This window comes from Chlamydotis macqueenii, chromosome 2 (assembly GCF_036417535.1).
Source record: "Chlamydotis macqueenii isolate bChlMac1 chromosome 2, bChlMac1.mat, whole genome shotgun sequence".
NCBI lineage: Eukaryota > Metazoa > Chordata > Aves > Otidiformes > Otididae > Chlamydotis > Chlamydotis macqueenii.
Genome location: NC_141557.1, coordinates 20,460,818 through 20,480,376, shown reverse-complemented (window position 1 = coordinate 20,480,376; position 19,559 = coordinate 20,460,818). Strand labels below are relative to the sequence as shown.

The 19,559-nt window shown below is 35.1% G+C and overlaps 1 protein-coding gene across 1 annotated transcript in view; it reads left to right on the top strand.

Moving 5' to 3' along the window:
* Window positions 1-19,559, top strand: part of MALRD1 (MAM and LDL receptor class A domain containing 1) — a 243,807-nt gene that overhangs the window by 84,994 nt on the left and 139,254 nt on the right. Inside the window, exons 19-23 of the mRNA XM_086740250.1 lie at window positions 1,423-1,579; window positions 5,036-5,146; window positions 6,043-6,256; window positions 11,314-11,561; window positions 16,713-17,010. Coding sequence (XP_086596376.1) covers window positions 1,423-1,579; window positions 5,036-5,146; window positions 6,043-6,256; window positions 11,314-11,561; window positions 16,713-17,010 — 1,028 coding nt within the window. The remainder of the gene's footprint in view (window positions 1-1,422; window positions 1,580-5,035; window positions 5,147-6,042; window positions 6,257-11,313; window positions 11,562-16,712; window positions 17,011-19,559) is intronic.

The window sequence follows — 19,559 nt, the reverse complement described above, 5'->3', positions numbered from 1 at the left end:
CACAGGTTCCAGGAAGGATAAGGAGATACTCTGTGAAATTCTTTGCCCTGAGCAAAATGAAGATCAGGCTGTTTGTAGTCTATCAATCTGTCACTGGTCATATTCGAAACAAGTTACTCCATATGTGCTTCAAAGGATGAGTGAATTAATTAAAGGGCTTCAGATCCACAGAGGAAATTGTTGTGTGAGTACAGAGATAAAATTTGTCTGTTTCTAGCATACTTTATATTATGTATTATAGTAGATAGATTGAGCTGTTCCTAAAGTGACTGAATATCGTGGAATTCAGTCTATCCTTGACCTCCAGAGTACATAACAGGCCTTAATTAATATATGTTAAAGTATTTTGTGATAATTGAGGGTAAATTATTCTGTACAGTAAAAGTAATCTATTAGTTTTGTTGTAACTTTGCAGTGATAAACCTATATGTGCTAAATTCATAGATCTGTACAAGTTGAGTTCAACTTAAGTATTGCAGTCTGAGGTAAATTGTGTCTAGATACATAGTGAAGATATTTTTTTTTTAATTTATAACATGTTTTAAAGAAGAAGTCTTCAAAGAAATATCAGTAGATTACTGAAAAAGTAGCTTTTTATTGTATTTGTTTAATAGTGCAGGGCTACTGCAGCACAGACTGCCTCAAACTGAGTTCTTACCACAGGCACCAAAGTCTTTCAGTCCTTTAGACCACTCTACGTATAAAACTTAGAGAAGGCTAGTGAAAAAAAGAAAAAAAAAGTTCTTGAATCTGTACCATCAAATTCCTGACTCTTCCTCTGCAGCAGGACTTTCAATCTGTGAATGCCCTCTCGGCACCTTGCATTTCTCTTCGCAGTGCTCGCTGGGCATGGTCACTGCTTTTTCACAGTTGCAATGGTGCAACTTTATGGAGCGGTTGCTCAGAGCCTGGCCAGAATCTTATCTTTGGTCAACAGCTGCTTTTTAGGAGCCAAATTTTAGATACCCAGACCACTAAAACTCTGCTTCTAGTCTCTCTGTAAACTCACTGTCTAATGCTTGCTGCAAAGTCAGCCTCATCTTTCCCTGCAGCTTAGGAGAAATAATTTCACCTAGTCTCTTGGATTTTCTTGACTTCAAGCCAGGATCAAACCCTTTGATTTCTCTGAGGAAAGAGAGTGAGGGGTGAAACTCAGAGGGCTTCCAGCCCTCATCTGTGTGACCCTGTTGATAAAGGCTGACTTCAGCTCTGTATATTGTTTTGCCAGTCTCTGATATAAAAACATCAGCTGTCTTTTCATGGGCTTTTTGGACTACACACTGATAAACTAAAATGCATTCAGATACCCAGTCAGAAGATGCTATATTTATATAGGGAAATATTACCATTTTAACTTTAACTAGAACTTAATTATGATTATATGTTTTGTTCTAATAAAGAAAAAACTTTCTCTCTGAGCAGGTATACTGAAGAAGGCTGGTATCTGTTTGCAGACAGCTCAAATGGAGAATTTGGTCACACAGCTGAAATTGCTACCCCAGTCATCTCCCTTACGGGGCCCAAGTGCAAAATCGTATTCTGGAACCATATGAATGGTTCAACAATAGGTTCTCTGGAGGTATGTTCTTTGTTTTGGATTATTATTTTTTTTTTTTACTATCCCCAATTGCTGTGAGAAAATTCATGCCTTGTCATTTAGTTTCATTAAAGCCTAGGCTGCTAATAAATTAAAATGGACACTTACTTAACACCCCACAGCTCTCAGTATACTATGATCTGAAGGAAACATTACCTTAAGTAAGCTATGGAAAATGTGTCTTTCTACAACCATAAAAAGTTATGACCTTCATAGACATAGCATGGTTGGAACTTCCATACAAGAAAAAGCCTTTGTACTGCACAATAACCCTTGAGACTGAAAAGCACCCCTAGATGTTTGGACATTGAGATATTTGGTTGAATGTGTGAGTGTGAAAAAAAGAAATAATTGTATTAAAATTTGCTGTAAAATTCTGTAGAAACAGCTTATTCCTTAGAAAGTTAAACATGTATCTTTCAGAGGTTGATTACATTAGCGTAGGCAGCATTGAACTATTTCTAGGACATAACAGTAACAAACATTCTTACCCATACCCTTTTCTTCACTCCAGTTCTATAAAGGAAATATAACTCATTCAGCAGCTTGTAGATCAAATGCAAAATGAATGAATAAAACGGCAACATTGTTGTTGACAATTTTTTTGCCACACCTCTGAGTAACTATGATAGGATTTCCCATGAATGTTACACAATAACTACAGCATCAAAAATGGATTGAAAAAAATATTCAGGATAAGTTCCCTGTCACCTGTGCACTCAGTATCAAATTGAGCGTGGCCAGTGCACGTGGATTTAATTGTACAAATAAATTCTTACTAGCTTGGTTACTCTGAATAACAAATTATAATTAAAAGCTGGCAGAATTCAACTATTTTGAAGATTAAGTTGAAATGTATATTGAAATTAGATCTGAAATCTGAGATGTTTCATCCTTCACCCCATACATGTGATTTGCTAGATGTTCAGAGGAAACGTTCTGTTTTTTCTTGAATTTTTCTTAAAAATTTTTTAAAATGTCACTGAATTTCTCCCAGATAAGCAAAAATCTTGCTAGGCTGCTTGGCAAGTTGTGAAGTTTTAGTTCATTAAAATTAGTGGGAAACTAGAGTATAAAGATGACTTGTCCTCTGTTTTAAGACTCAGGACAGAACAATTTGCTATGACCATTCTTTGCATTTACTTCGTAGTCCAGGGCTTCTTTACAGTGTAGGAACCCGCATTAGTTGGAATCAGGTCCACAGAGCGTTTTGTTGAAACTAACAGAAAATTCTATGAGCCATGCCTGGTATTACCACCATAAAGGCAAGTGTATATAGTTTTTATTTTTCACAGTTTCAATACAGGAGACTACAATTTCCCCCCATCACTTAACTGATTCCCTCCCCAACTTAATTGATTTTAAGATGTACCAAAGGAAAATCACAAAATCTTTGCATTTTAAACATTGTAAATAAGTACTTGATTTCAATTGCTTTATTAAGCAATTAATAATTAATATAGGAATAACTCAGAATATAAGATTATTTAGATAATTTATCATTATTTTCTTCTAAATTTTCTAAGTATTTTATGAAAGTGAATCTTTTATGTCCTTAAAAATCATTAAAGACCTTTTATCCATCTCTTCCCCCAAGACTGCTAGGTTTTAATTTAATTCAAAAATTTTAATTTTTGCATGTTAGTCTGCATCCATGCCATCAAATATCGTGTAGGACATGCTGAAGACTTTCCTGCTATTTGCATGAATGGCTGTCTTCCTATGTTTCTATTACTTTTTTGAACATTGATTAACTGTCGCTGTATTGTGCAACCTCAGTTTGAATATTTGTTGGAACAATTTTTGTCTGATTTCTGCCATCTGACTTGGCATGGGTAACTCTACTAAAGTATTAGATGTGTTTTTTCGATAACTTGCAGTGTAATTGAAAGGCAGAGGGCTTCAGGGTACAGGAAAGACTTGGATTTTAATAGCACATACATTTATGGCCAGATTTATCTCTAAAATGAAAACATTTAGTGTGATATGATAGAAAATATTAATTTCTGATTAAGGACTTGGATTTTATAGTTTAGTAGGTAATTTACAGTGTATGTAAAAGCATGTGTCTACATGCATGTCTATACACATATGTATAATCATATTAATATGTAGTTTGTATGTGAGTGTAAGAAAAATCTTTTCTTATTCAGCACCCTTTATTCTCTCAAATAATTTCTATAATCTCTTTTTCTCTCAAAATTATTTTTTCCCTTAAAATTCATGTCTTCTGCAGGCAGTTCTTGTTCATAAAGCCAGGTGTCACTTTTTTTTTTTCTATTCAATTTAATATATTACACCTGTTTCTTTTGTTCCCCTGAAATGAAAGCTCTTCAGTGTGAGGATCTGCTGTTTGCTTGGCAGAACTTACCTGTTATGCAATATCATATACACTCATGGGACTGCATAAATTTAAAAAAAAAACCCTTTTTTTTTTCATTAAGATGAAAAATGCCTGGGCTGCCCTAGGAAGATTACACATAGTAGCAATAAATCCTTGAAAGCAGAAGTGGTTCAGGCAACTAATGAACTGATGGTTTGGTCTGCGAGTACTGGCTGGAGACACAGCTTGACACACTTCATCAAACACCTATCTTGATGTTATTGTCAACACTGTTGAATTTGGATGCCCAAGAGTTTGGTGCAAAGCCTATTTAGGACTCAGTGCTCATGTCAAGAAGTGTCAACTTTCCCCTATTCAATGACTATTTGCAGGGATAAGAGTATTCACGTGAGTTCCAACTGATTAAATTTGATCTTTAGAAGTAAAGAACAAATTTTTACTTGTAGAATAAAAAACATTTCATAAGAATCAGGACAAGAAAATCTATCCCAGAATGGAGCAATCTAGTGGATGCATGAACTAATATGTTTTTCATTAACTCTTGTTAATGCAGTTTCCATGTTTTACAAATGCTTTTCAACCCATTAATGAGCAATTTTTATTGGAGGCTAGCCACACCAGATAAATTAATAGGACAAGTAGTCCAAGTAAGACTCTGGAATAAGCATGTTTATGATGAGATTAGAAAATCTTAAATCATTATTTTCTTAGAATAGTCATTTACACTGGCAAATCCCTTTACTTCAGATGGGACATTACAAAAAGGTTCTTCACAGAGAGGGTGGTCAGTTACTGGAAAAGGCTCCTCACGGAAGTGGTTACGGCACCAAGCCTGTCAGAGTTCAAGGAGCATCTGGGCAGTGCTCTTAGTCATACGGTTTAATTTAAGGTAGCCCTGCGAGGAGCAGGGATTTGGACTCAGTGATCCTTTTGGGTCCCTTCCAACTCCGGACATTCTATGATTCTATGATATTTAGTGGTGGTATAGAGATTAGTTGTACAAGATATTCCTGTACTCTTGTATGCAATTAAGGGACTTAAAGTGAGTTGGTAATGGAAAGATTTTTTATGACCTAGAATTATTTCCTTTTAAGGTACTCTGTAAAACTGGTAACAGGACATCTAAACTGTGGACTCAAAGTGGCAGCCAAGGTCCCCAGTGGAACAGAGCAGAAGTGTTCTTAGGTATTCGTTCAAATTTTCAGGTATGTATTCCTATATTACGTACTTCCTAGACAGATGGCTTTAGGTACTTTCATATTATGCATTCTTCACCTCTTCATTTCCCTTTTTTGCCCCATATATGTACCATACCTCCCCTTCTGAACAGTAAAATTCATATTTTTATCTGTCAGACTTGTTAATTGAGCTGAACACAAGTTTCTGGAGATTTCTCACTCCCCTTCAATCTCAGACTGATATCCACTTTTAAGATGGATAATCCCTTGTACCCTTAAACCCAACTGAGGTTAAACTGTCCCACTTTTTTCTCCTTAGTGTGTAGTAGTAGTACATCTAGTTTTTGAAAAAAAAAAAAAAGAGTGTTGAAAATGATGTTTGCTTTGAAATATGAAGTGATTCCTAAGCCTTTTAGACATACTTAGTCACGGGTATGCCATGCTTAATTGTCTCATTATAAAAAAAAACAGGCAGCCAGAAACATATTTTAAAATGTGTTACATTCCCTGGTGCTTTTGACTTGGATGGCTTTTAACAAAACTTTAACATTCTTTTTACTTGCATAGGAGTAACTAATGAATGACTCAGACAGTCTTTTTTGTGCTTACCATGCAGAAGTAGGTGAAACCCTTGCTATTAATTCAGGATGAGTGGGGACTAGTATTTCCTAACTGCTCATTTTCTTCCCTTTTTTTTTTGTACTTGGTTCACGTTAGAAGATGATCCTTCAATAACTGTAGTGACAGATCTGTAAAAGCAGTAGTACAAGCTTCATAGGACTGTCCTTTGACAGTAAGGACAGACTGCTCCATATTCCAAGATTTGCAAGGACCGTCATAGTCTCCGTTCTATTCATGTTGCTTGTATAAGCTTTTATACATCCTAACAGTGTCTTACTGTAAAGCTCTGTAATTTTTCTTAGGTTGTTTTCAGGGCAAAACGTGGTGTCAGTTACATGGGAGACGTGGCAGTGGATGATATTACCTTTGAAGATTGTTCCCCTTTGCTCATCCCAGGCAGACCTTGCACATCAGAGGAATTCACATGTGCCAACAAGTACTGCATCCCAAAGGATAATCTGTGTGATTTTGTAAATGACTGTGCAGATAACTCAGATGAGAGCTCTACTATTTGCAGTAAGTAGTAGTAGTAGGTAGTTTTTAAAATATAATTATTATAAATAACCGTGCCTGCTTTGTGTTGTTATTACTTGAAAACTTTTGGCAGCTCATCTGCAAAGGAAGTAAACAAGAAGGTAATAATTTAATTCTATTCCTTGGCTTTTATGGATTTTAAATTATTATTATTTAATTTGAAACCATATGATAGGAAATAAAAAGAGAGTTGTTAGAGAATTTCTTAAAATAACTCAGAAAGCAGATGTCTTTAAAAGCAGAATAAAAATCTCCTGCTTTCCATGTAAAAACAATGTATTAAGGCTGAAAAATATACTTCAAGTGTAATATCTTTGGGATATGAGGGACCTACCCCTTTGATATTTCAAGCATTGTCAAGTCTCTTAGAAAATAATTTTCATTTGAATGTTGTACAATTTTGGTTTTACAAGAGATATCAAAAAACAGCATCTGTGGTATCGGATTCAAAGAATGATGCTTTGTATCAAACGGGTTCTCCTCTGGAGAAATGTATCACAATATATAGTACCAACAGTTCCTTTTTATGTAGTGCGATCATGGGAAATGCTCACACAACCAAATCTACATTGTTTAGTACCGTGTGAGCAAGGCTTTTCTATTTTATCTCATTTTTAATTGAGATTATTAATTCAGTTTATCGAATTCACAGTGAATACAATTCTACGAAGCAAGAGTATGCTGACATCCTATGAAGCTAAGGTACACAGCAAAGGGACTGTGTTTTGCAAATTATTTTCATACTATTAAACTTACCAGTGATTTCCAAACCAGGAATACCATGTCACTAAGCTATATGGGCACCAGTTCAGATCTTCTGCAACTAAAAGTGAGAAGTGTATCAAGTTTGAATTACTCTGTTGGAAAAGATTCTCGTATTTAAGCACCTCTCTTATGAGGACAGGCTGAGAGAGCTGGGGCTGTTCAGCCTGGAGAAGAGGAGGCTCTGGGGAGACCTGATAGCGGTCTTTCAGTACCTCAAGGGGGCCTACAAGAAAGATGGGGAGAGGCTGTTCAGTAGGCCCTGTTGCGATAGGACAAGGAGTAATGGTTTTAAAATAGAGGGAGGTAGATTTAGATTGGATATTAGGAAAATTTTTTTTACAATGCAAGTTATAGAACACTGGAACAGGTTGCCCAGAGAGGTGGTAGAAGCCCCATCCCTGGAAACATTCAAGGCCAGGTTGGATGAGGCTCTGAGCAACCTGATCTAGTCGGGGATGTCCCTGCTCCTTGCAGGGGGGTTGGACTAGATGACCTTTGAAGGTCCCTTCCAACCCTAACCATTCTATGATTCTATGATTTTGGTTTTTATTTTCTGAAATATTTAAAAGCTGTTTACCTGTGACTTTTTTGAGTTTTCCGGATTGTCTGTGTTTCCCACAAAACACTGTCAGCAAAGTAAAGACTGAAGTACTAGGGGCAAGACGGTTTAAACAAGCTGATGGGATTTAGTTTTTCAGCTCCCTAAAGTTAGTATTTCTTTCCGATTCCCCATTGCAAAAGAGGTGAACTGAAACAGTCCCCCAAAGAAAATGCTTTCCTGTAATGTGCTTTTTAACTTATCAGTCTTTAAAAAAAGTAAAAATCTTATTAAAAAAAAAAAAAGAAGAGAATGTTCCTGACTGCATTTTAACAGGAAGCTTTACAAAGAAGTATTACGGAGCCTTAAAAACACAGAGGTCATTACTGGGGTGCAACTTCTATATCAGCATGGATTTTGTCTCAGATAAAAAATGAATCCCATTTCATAGTGTCTAATTATGCTGAAAAAATGCTTGGTGACCAATTACAGCTTTCTTTGTTACATCTGAGAATGCTTTATTCAAGAGCATTTTCAATAACAATGCCAGGAATTAAACTAATTTTTGCTTTCCTTTTTTTCCTTTTATTTTTTTTTAGTTTTGAAATAGATATTCTGCTTTAAATTTCCACTGTTTACTGGAGTATTTGGGGTTTCTTTTATTGGTGCTGCCCCTGCTTTATATATTTAATACAGTAGAAATATATAACACTTGCTGAAAACACACTTAATAAAAAAAAGCTAGTTCTTTTTTCCAAGCTTTTTCATGAGGCAGCTTGCCTCCAAAGAGAACATAATGATAGGAAACACATATTTCCACTCTTTGTGAAGTTTTTTTTTTCCCTTCCTTCCAGCTATCAGAGAAAAGTTATTTCCTCACTGCTGAACCATAGAAAGGTAGCTCGAAAACTCAAACTCAGAAGCCTGGGGAAGACTTTAATAGGGCAAAGCACGATAGATCAAAGCACAGGAAGCAAGAAGAGAAATGGGCAGATTTGCCTAGGCATGGCAATTGCGTTTAAAAAAACCATGAAAACTGTGCAGCTTCCAGACATCTCCAAAGTACCTTTCAGCAGTAGAACTTCTTGAATCGCTAGCTCTAATTGTAGATGTGGTTTGCTGTGTGCATGGTCATCATATCTTAGTTAATGAAACCTTTCTGCACCATATTGAAGGAAACTAGTTCGTAATGTCTGTTACATTCCTGAAAACTCCAGAATGCTAATAGAACTATATCACATGATGATACTCACCAATTCCAATCAGCGAAGTCTAGACAAAGCCAGTGCTGCAGAGATACAAACTATGCCTCATAAAGCTGTTAAATAACTATTGAGAGATCTGTGACTTGATTTTGTTTGCTTTGTAGACGGCCCTTTTTAGCTAGTTGCATGACATCGGTGCCATAAAATGTAAGTCATGTACACAATTTAACAGATATACTGATTCATCAAACATTTAGAAATTATTCCATTAGATACTGAATGAGTGATACATACTCAGAGTTTTCTTTAAGTATAATGTCACCAGTACTATTTTCTTACTACAAGTATTTAAGACCAAAATAAACAACAGTACTGGACAGGTAATGGGTGGTAGCACTCCTTCAACCTTGTTCAGAAACCACTGGATTTTGCCTTATGCTGCTTGAGGTTACCAGTGTATCAGAGGAAGGTCTCTGAGGTAGCTCTGATTAGATTGAGTTGGGCATGCCTCCTTGAAGTAGAAATTATGTTTTATGAGATCTAGAAAATTAAATGTATTGATAAAGGCTGTGGTGCAGTAGCATTTTTCCAGTCTGAAATATGGATCTGTGCCAGTGCAGGTGGCTGCGCTTGGCAGATGTTTAGTTTAGCTCATCAGTGTGCTTCTGAAGCCAACCTCTGTTATTCCTGTTCATTGTGATTTGATTTGCATTGCAGAGTGTGCTCAAGTATATGAACTAGGCTTCTTTCATTAGAAAATAAACTGAAAGATGAGCTCCAGGAGGGCGTTGAATGCATTGTAACTACTAGCGGTCATTTAGCCTGCAAGATCAAGCCATACCACCTCAGTTCTCTTTCCTCTCCTGCCCCCTTAAATGTCATCAGGTGTTTTGCTCAACATATCTACTCCTATAGCTCTGTACCTCTTGTTCATCTAGGCGTATTTTTGGGGAACAATACAACTTAAAATAATTTACTTTTTCTCAATTTAATTACTTAGTTTATTAAAAATATTTATTATATCTTTTGTGATCAATATAACATGATTCATATACCATTAAGTGATTTTCTTAAATTATTAAGCTCTCATCCAGTAGACTACTTCAGCAGCCCCGTGTCACTACTCCACAGACAAAAAGATTAGCTTTGTTTTCACACTTTGTTACTGAGAGTTCACAGTTCTTCACAGAAGTGTCTACTACCAAAAGATTTAATATGCAAGTGCACAGTCATCTGCTGTAACTTGAGCTTCTAAGCAGGCTACCTAAGTTCTCTTTTTCATCAATTGAGTGACTCACTTTCATCTGATTTCAGCCTGAAATTTTAGAGGTAGCTGCCTGTACTGGTTTTGTCCATGTGTAGACTCCATGGATTTTAGCTCCTTGGCCTCATTACTGAGGCTTCTGACCAGCCGTCAATTAAATAAAGCTACTTTTAAGTGGCTGAACTTTATCAGACCCCAGAAGAGGCTCAGGTTCTGTTTACATTTTACAAGAGAGCTTTTGTCATTTCTTACATTGTCAGACCAAATGATCCGTACAGTTTCCAAATTTATCTTCAAAGCACTTTCCTTTCCAGTAATAATAGTAAGTATATTCAGGGCACAGTTAAAAGTCTCTTGAAGGCTCTGCGGAAATTCCAGCTTATTTCAGCAAGTTTGGTCATACTCAGTAATCATGATAATGAAGTCATAAATGCATAGAAGAAAAAAATATATGCAGCTTAAAATTCTGGAGTGGTGCAATTGACTTAACCTTAATTTACATGGACAGTCGATTTAACGTGCTGGCTGTTTTGACATCCAAGACTGGAAAATCGGTGAAGAGCATGCATGTTGTTTAACATAAAAATCAACCAAAACTATGAGAGATTTCTCTTTTTCAAGGAGTTAAATACAATTTAAGGAGAAATGTAGATAACCATCTATGTTTGCATATTGGCTAAGAAAATACATGAGAACTCTTCTAGAAACACAAAAAAGTAAACTAACTACAGGTGTGATTCAGCTCCTACAATTATGTTTTACCTATATGTGTCTGTATGGAGGCTGGGTATTTATGGTGCTCAAAACATTCATTTGAATGTGTTTCTGTTACCTAAATATAGGTATTTGTTATCATTTTCACTTAACCTTAACATATTCCTCCAAAAAGAGGCTAGTTTTCTGCAGATGTCTTCAGTATCCTATGGAGGGCACCAATTGACCTCTCCCTGTAAGACCCTAAAGAGCTGTTCAGCTTGACCTAAAGCATATTGCTATATGCTGTATTAATTACTTTTATATCAAGGACTCTGTTGACTATAGTAAGGAGAGCACAAAGACCTACCTCACATGTATGCAGTTTTATCCTATCCTATTATTATATCCTAGAACAGTAAACATGTTCTGTTTAATAGGATACATAGATATTATTTTTTATAATGAGACATTACTATTTTAATGGCTTTGACTATTGGGTTGTAGTATATGTACCTAATTAACTTATTGGAAAAAAAGAATCTCTTTTCATGTGTGTGCAAATGTATTTCAGGTACCTCTTTTGGGCATTGCAATTTTGAGTTTGATCTTTGTGGATGGAAGCAAGATGAAAATGATGATTTTGACTGGAACCTCAGAACTAGCGGTACTACAAAAATGAGCACTGGACCAGCTACTGATCATACATTGCAAGAGCCATCTGGTCATTATATTTTTATAAAGAGTTCATTTCTTCAGCTGCCAGGACAGAAAGCTAGGATTTCTAGTCCTGTCCTAAGCAGAAGGAATAAAAACTGCAAGGTACGTGGGGGTGTGATACTAGCGGGAATGCAGAATTTTATTTCTAGACTGCACCAAGATAATACTCCTAAAATGAATAAAGATGATCAAGCATGTTATAGAAGAGTCAGGGCCTGATCTTATTTCCTCGAAATTATAAGAAAACCTGTATCTTGTTGCAGGAGAAGACTGATTTCTGTAAGTAAATAAGGACTCTAGGAGATTCAGATGAATTTGACAGTGAATGCAGTGTCTGATATAGAATATGTCCTGTGTCACACTCACCCTAAGTAGTGTACAACTATGTAATGGTTTGTGATTTTATGGAGAAAAAGTGTATAAATACAGTAAAAATTGGCTTTCAAAGAGTACAACTGCAAAAGGAAGGACACGTGACAGAAGGCTTTGTCACCAACTCTGTTCTAGAGAATGGAGAAAGTGAGCCTTTATTTTGAAAAACACTACAGCATATTGGCATATTGTAATGATTTTAGATTGATCATTTCTCTGCAAACCTGGATTAAAAAGTTTTATAATTTTGATACATCTTTTATAGTCTTTGCTAAAATAGTAACTTTTAGTTTCATAAGACATCTTTCAGAACACACCTATCAGAATCTTCTACAGAAACGACATATTGAAAAAGTTAATTTTCCAGAAAGTTGAACAATGTGTTAATTTGAAATTGTATTTTTCCAAATTTTGACAGTCTTTATGTGTCAAAGCAAAAATTAGTGGTATCTAAGTTTCTAACACCAGTGTTAAAGACAAAATGGAAGCTTAAACATTAACAGTTGCCAATAATTCTAGTTACAAAAAAAAAAATCAGTTATAGTTTTAAAACCATAATTAGAAATAGAGATTAAAAAAAATCTATATACGTAATTTACATGGAGAGGAATATTGTGCATAAATGGAGACACTTTGGGAGGCTAGGTGGTCCTTTTAGCCTTGGAAAATTAGCAAATGAAAATTTATAAAGACTAGAAAATTAGCAAGGTAGGGATGGCTTACTGTTTTGAGGGCAAATTTGTGAATGGATTTCCAGGACTGAAGGAAAAAAAAGACCTAATCACAAGAAAAAGGAGGTATTAATATATAAAGTTATTTTAACATTTTATTTGAGAGGAAAGAATTAATCTCTCAAGTACTTATTTAACACAAAGAACTTCATCCTAATAGATCAGACAGTCGCTAAAGCTATTTAACTCCATTCTGTGAGTTATTAGAGTTGAAAGGAAGTGTGCAGAAATGTAGAGTGGTCTAAGTCGTATGACAGCCTAGAATCTAGAGTAAAGAATTTTGGAACTACTGTGATTAAAAACAACATTTGAGCTATTATTTTGCTAATTAATTTGCTATTAACACGATCTGTCTAACTTCGCAACAGGAATCTTTGTTGGCTATCTAACTTTATCCAGTTAAATAAGCTCAAGAGCTCTCTAATGATCTGACCATAAAAAAGCCACTTTGCTCTCCAACGTTTGGAGCATCTACACTACTGGTGCCACACTTGGAATTCTTACCCTGTTCATTTGTTGGAGATACGGGTCTAGCAACTTGCCTGAGCGATGATATCGGTGTCTTTATGGAAGATGTAAAATTTTATTGAGTTTCTATGTGTGAAATAGGATATGTAATCATTCTACACTAGATTTTTTTCTCAGTGGTCTCATTTTGCAAGTTCACCTTTATACATCTATCTAATAACTAGCTCTCTCAAGAGGATAATATCTGTGAAGAGTTGTTTTTTAAAAAGCCTTTGAATTGAACTGATTGTGTGATCACTGCTCACAGATATGCTCATCATATGAAAATTCTCTTAAACTGAAATAGTCCTAAACAGTTCTACTGTATATGTGGTTGACATCTCTGTTCAAAAAGTCCAGTCACTTGCCTCTGGTTCCATTTATCTCATACTCACTACTCATGAGGAAAATCAAAACCTATAGTTTGTCTGAAACTTGGAAAGAGTTCGGTTTATGCTTGACATTTTGAAGCAGTGCATTTGATTGAAATTTGTCTGGCTGTTTGAAAACTTCCAAAATTCTTTATAGATAAGAAAGTCAGGAAGTATTAAACATAAACAGCTTGATTTTATGATCCACATGAAACTTGACTAATTTCATTATGTCAGTATCAAAACTTAATCTTAAAATACCTTCAAAATCTGAGCCACAATCTCATGTTTTCTAAGTTACTTTTCTATATTGCCTACAATATATATATTTTTAAAAAATTCTACTCACATGGGCTTGGAGATGTTTGCTTCTTTCTCCAGCATTATATTTGAAAACATCTCTTTCTTAATCTTACCTGTTTTTATGCTTTAAAGATAACTTTTCTGCTCTTCAACTTCTGTCTATGAAGAGTAAAACATATATGCAGAGAAATGCGGAATAACTGAGAATGACAGGTTCATATCCAAATATTTGTAATGTATCACACATTAAATGCAATGAAATGCTTGAAACATAACTATTGGAAACTACTACTTTTGCCACACTGAAAATTATTTACAAAAAAAACAGCAGGTCTATTCACCATTTTCTAGTGCTTTTTGAAGGTTCTGACCAGTTCTGAAACTTCCATTTAGGCAAGTGCCTAAAAGAAAATAATTTGTTTGTATACAAGACTTTCACAAAGCATGCTGTGTCTTCAAAAAGAATAAAGATCCAAGGAAAACAGTCTAAGTAGAAAGAAAGTAAGACTATGCCCAAATGAAAATCTGGGAAAGGAAAGAGAGAATTCTGCATCAAGGTATCAGTGATAAATAATCTGGAAATGCCAACCCACAAGAAATCCAGGAAATCTATATATACTGTTTTAGAATAATAAAGAAATTGTTTTGAAAATACTTTAAAAAACCTTAAATACCTTCTTTGGAATAGTATTCACTGCAGGATATTGTGCAGAAATACCAGCCTGAGAGCTGCTCCTTAGAACCAATGTTGAAGGAGCAAGGCTGCAGACTGTGGTGTCAAAAGAGATGGTGTTGGAACAAAGTCTTCAATTTAGTTGTAATAGGTGACCAAAAGCGTATGGCATATATTGTGATTCTGTTGGAATTTAAGAAAGAAGTCAAAGAATTTTAATAAAAAATATACAAGATGTCATTAGTATCAGCAATTCCTTTATGGTATTCATGAGGGGATGGGGGCTGTTTGTTCTTGCAAGTATTGTGTTGTCTGTATATGTTTGCATTCTAACCTTACCAATTTTATTTCAGTATCAGAAAATTAGTTGCAAACAGAACCAGTTACTGTAATTCTTTTAGTTTTCAAAAATCTGTGACAAATTATTCAGGATAGATCTGAAAATATTAAGTAGCCAACTGATGAATGACGACAGTCAGAGAACCTTGAAGGACAAAGACTAGAGAGCTAGCCTATATTCTGATGCAAAGCAAATTAAGTATGGGAAGAAATATTTCACATGTGTTATAATTCAAGCCTGAATAATGTGGGGTCCTAGCCCTGAAACCACTTGGATACATGTTTAAAATTAAATTTGTCCATAACTATTATCAAGATGACGTTACTACTATATGATATATCTAGAAATTATGTGATAGAACAGAAGACCAGTATGTTGACTCTAATATGAAAAATTATTCTGTGTAATTGACACAAGAGTATTGCAAATAAATGTGGAGTCCAGAAAGTAGTGTTGGAGACCAAGAGTAGGGGCCAATTCAATCATCATAAAAGGAAGGCAAAAATGCAAAATAGAGTCTGGTAGTTTTGGAAAGAACTGTAGCCACTCAGGAGCAGTGTGGTGGGCAGCTCTATGAAAATATCTGCTCGGAATTTAATGACATTTAGAAAATCAAACAAAATTCAGCAGTAGTAAAAAGAAATAGAGATTAATCCTAAAAATGTGAAAATCATTATATACTTTAAATATATACACATATACTGAATAGATGAACCTCAATTAAAGAAAGATTTTAAGAGAAACTGAGTAGTTGCAGGACAGGAAGTGGGACGGTGAATGGAAATATTTTCACACAAGAAAACTGACTTTTAAAAAATTATATTTGACTACTTCATTGCACAGGAGACATTCTGAAAGTGAACACAATAAAACTTTCAAAAGAATTATAACATAAAGCACTTGGGGGCTTTACTAATGAATAATTAGAGAAAATCAATTAAATAGAAATATGTAGGGTTTAAAAAACTAGTATATTTATGCAATGCAATAAACTACAGGAACCTATGAGATCCTTTAACACTAAGTAACACAAAGGGACATGATTTTACATTTACATGGGTATAATAATATTCGCTATTATGTTTTTACAGTTATAATAAATAAAACAGTTTTCATTCTTTAGAGTTTGTGCTGTGCATTAGAATAGGAAGAAATTTGAGCTGTAGACCTGTTCTCACATATTATAGCATAAATTGCCTTCTTTCAGGATCCTACATCATTCTTGGAAATATTCTGAAACAAGATGTTGAACTAGATTAAGTATTCATATGATCAAATACAAGTATTTCTTTGTTGCTCTTGGACTGAAAATAACTGAGAGAGCAGTTAATTGTGATGACTGCTCACAGTGATTTTTTTTTAATATTCTGTGTGTACTTGATCTTACATTGGTACTTAATATTTTGTTTTCTTCATTTTTACTAAAAAAAAAAAAGTCACTGTTTTGTAATCCAAGGAACTCTAATGTTTTGGTTTAGCTGTTGTTTTGTGTTTCGGCAGTCCATGTAGAATTTTTGCTCCTATATTAGATTAAAGAAGATGATTGTTTTCTAACTACACACTCTATAATCTAGCACAAATGTATTTATTATCAGAAAAGTGTTCAGTAAACTAATTACTTCCCAAATTGTAAATAACACTACTCCATTCCTCTATTTCTTTCTCTCTCTCTATTTTAGTTCTTTTACATTTACATGCAAGAGTTATTCAAAGGGATACATGGTAAGCTGTCATGGTATTGTAATGCTGGCTTCAAAGTTTGGCTTATGGAATAATTAAAAATTTTTCACCAGTAAGTCTTTTTGTGTGCATGTAATTAAATTGGTTTTGAATTAGCAAAATTAAGGGCTATTCTGAATGCTACTAATGATGCTTAATTTAATAATTAGGCTAAGTACAATAGCAGAATATGTCTGAAGTCACCTATTGTATACTTGCCATTGTTCTTGCTTACAGATACTATTCTATTACCATATGTATGGAGCTCACATTGGCTCACTGATTGTCTACCAGAGAACTATGGCAAAACATGAAAAAGTTCTCCTTAATCTCACTGGAAACCAGGGAAATTTCTGGCAGCGCAAGGCACTGATTCTGGCTGGAGACGGAGATGAAGATTTCCAAGTTGTCTTTGAAGGGATAGCTGGAAAAGGTCCCAAAGATGGCATAGCACTTGATGACCTCACGTTTTCCAGGGAATGCTTAACATCCCAGGAGTTTTTACCAGCAGAACCCACAACGTTGCCTTCAACAGGTATGTTCCTGCTATGGACACCCTATGTAAGTCTGTAAAGAATCAATGGCAGTATTGCTTTCATTTATTTGTCTGTCCTTCAAAAGAGAAATAGAATATATAGCTTGCTAAATATATGTTGAAAGTAACATGTTTTAAAGTAGTTCTTTGAAATTCTAATAAAATTATTTTATTAAGTAATTATTTGGGTGGAGTCAATACTTGTGAATATGCAAGACTTATTGTCCAGATATGTATACCTAGACAATATCCTGCTTAATTCAGTGGGGCTTATTTATTAATAGTTGTAAAATACAGTTACTGTTGTAAAACAAAGAGCTAAGAGTGAGACAGAACAAATATGGATAGATTAAGGCCAGCAGGCTTTAATGCTTTTTGGATAGTGCGAATTCCTACTGATACTGTTTAGGCACTATATCCATCCTCCTCCCATGTGGTGTGGTGCTAGAATTGGTGAAATTATTCACACCATCCTCACTTACTGCACAAGGGAAATAAGAGTCAGAAAAAAATTACCAAAAATAATAATGTTCTGATGGGGATGGATCCCAATAACCCCAAGCTAAGAGCTGCTCCTGAAAGCACTGGTGTTGTTCATTACTAATATTTGCTTGGACAAAAATGATGGAGGAGAAACTCTTTCTGACTGAACAGGACAAATCTCTTTCCTCCCTCCACATTTATCACCAGAAGGTGCACATTGTTCCTGGGCCTACTGCAAATTTCCTGCGTGGCTGCGGCAAGTTATTTTATCTCACTTCTCTATCTCTCTGATCAATAAAACAAAGTGAATATTTCCCAATGTCAAGGACTATTGGGAGAATGGGTCATTAATTTATGTGAGCTGTTGTGCTTTGTTACTGCTGCTAATGAGTAGCCTTCCCCTTTAGGATATCATTAAGCACTGCTCAAGCACTGGGAAATAACACTGATGAGACTACATCAGACCTAAGAAATTACACTGCACTTTGTGCACAAGATAAGCAGGAAAGGTATGGGCAATGTTTTCCAGATATATCTCTGATAAGTTGCCAGTTGCAGCACATAGTATTGGCTTCCTACTTCTGTCAAAACAGTCACGGAAATTTATTGCAAATGAGACTGGTATTTTAAAGTTCAGCTTTATATGAATGTTATCCCAAGAGGAACACTAGCTGAGATTTCTGATTCTTTATTTTTGGTATTTTCAGACTCTGTCCTCTTAATGGTAGATGGAAGTCCCTATGGTGATGTTAGAAACTTTAAAAGCTTTGGCTTTGATAGTAAAGGATGTTGCAAAACATTTTCATGATGTATATAACAAAAAAGCTACTAAAATCTCAGAAAAAAAAAAGCCACCAGAGACTGATTTCTTGGTGTAGTTCAGCTAAGATTTACTTTTTGAACTTTCTAGATTCACAACACTTTGAGATAATGATGTAAATTCATCTTTATGGTGAACCATCTTTTCTAGATCAACAATTTCAACTTGTTCTGGATAAGAGTTTGCATTAGCCACCGAGGGTTCCAACTTACAGCTGCTATTTAGTAGTAGTAACTGTTTAGATCACTTCTTGAGATGTAGGCTGAGAAACCTAAGTAGGAAATCTACTCCTTCTTACAGAAATGTTCTGAACAGTGGCAAAATGCATGCTGGAGGCTGTGAAAAGTGCTCTGTGATGTAACTTTATAAACTAGAGCCAGCTGGAATGACCATGATGACCAGCTACAAAAATCTGGACTCCTAGACTTCTCTACTTATATGCAGAGACAAAGGAGGGTTTAACTAAAAGTGAAACACTTATATCCATTGCTTAATTTTTTTAAAGTTTCTTAGGATGAAGAACATCGTGCAGGAGAGATCTGCCTCTTTCATTTCTCCAGCTAGAGAGAATATTTGTGAATAAAGTTGAAATATTTTCTCACAAAGAGAGAGATTTGTAGCTTTTGAGGTTTATTCCCATAACATGACAGTGCAGAATTTATATTGATGCATATATTTCTAGCAGGTTAATATGCTTACCCTACTGTATTTGGACATGTGTTTCCTTTTCTCAGGATTTGCAAGGAATGTTTCCTTCATTTTAGATATTCAAAATAGCACAGTGAAGAGTAACTGTCAAAATGTTTTCCTCCTCTTCTTTTCACCCAAATGAAGTTCGGTTACTCAATGTTTTTTTTTCACAATTGGAAGAGCTTACTTTGTAATTTTTATGACATACCAATCTACAACTGGTATTCAGTAAACTGAACAAAACACATTTTAAAAATCTGATACAATTCCTTTTAATGTTGGTTTGATTTTTTTTAATATATCAGAATTCATCGTAATGCAAACATCAAGGGAGATTCTTCTGAATCTTATGAGCAATATCACTCTGTAACACAAGTATACTAAGGTGATCTGTGCTTCTTATTTCTGCACATAAATTGTCATTTCGTGTAGACTGTCCTCATGATGCTGCCGTGGAAAGCCACTGAGAGGCACTTAAAATGCTGCATTTCTCAACTCTTCACTATATGAATAGTGATGTATGGGGGAATATTGGGTTTTCCTCATGTTCCACAAC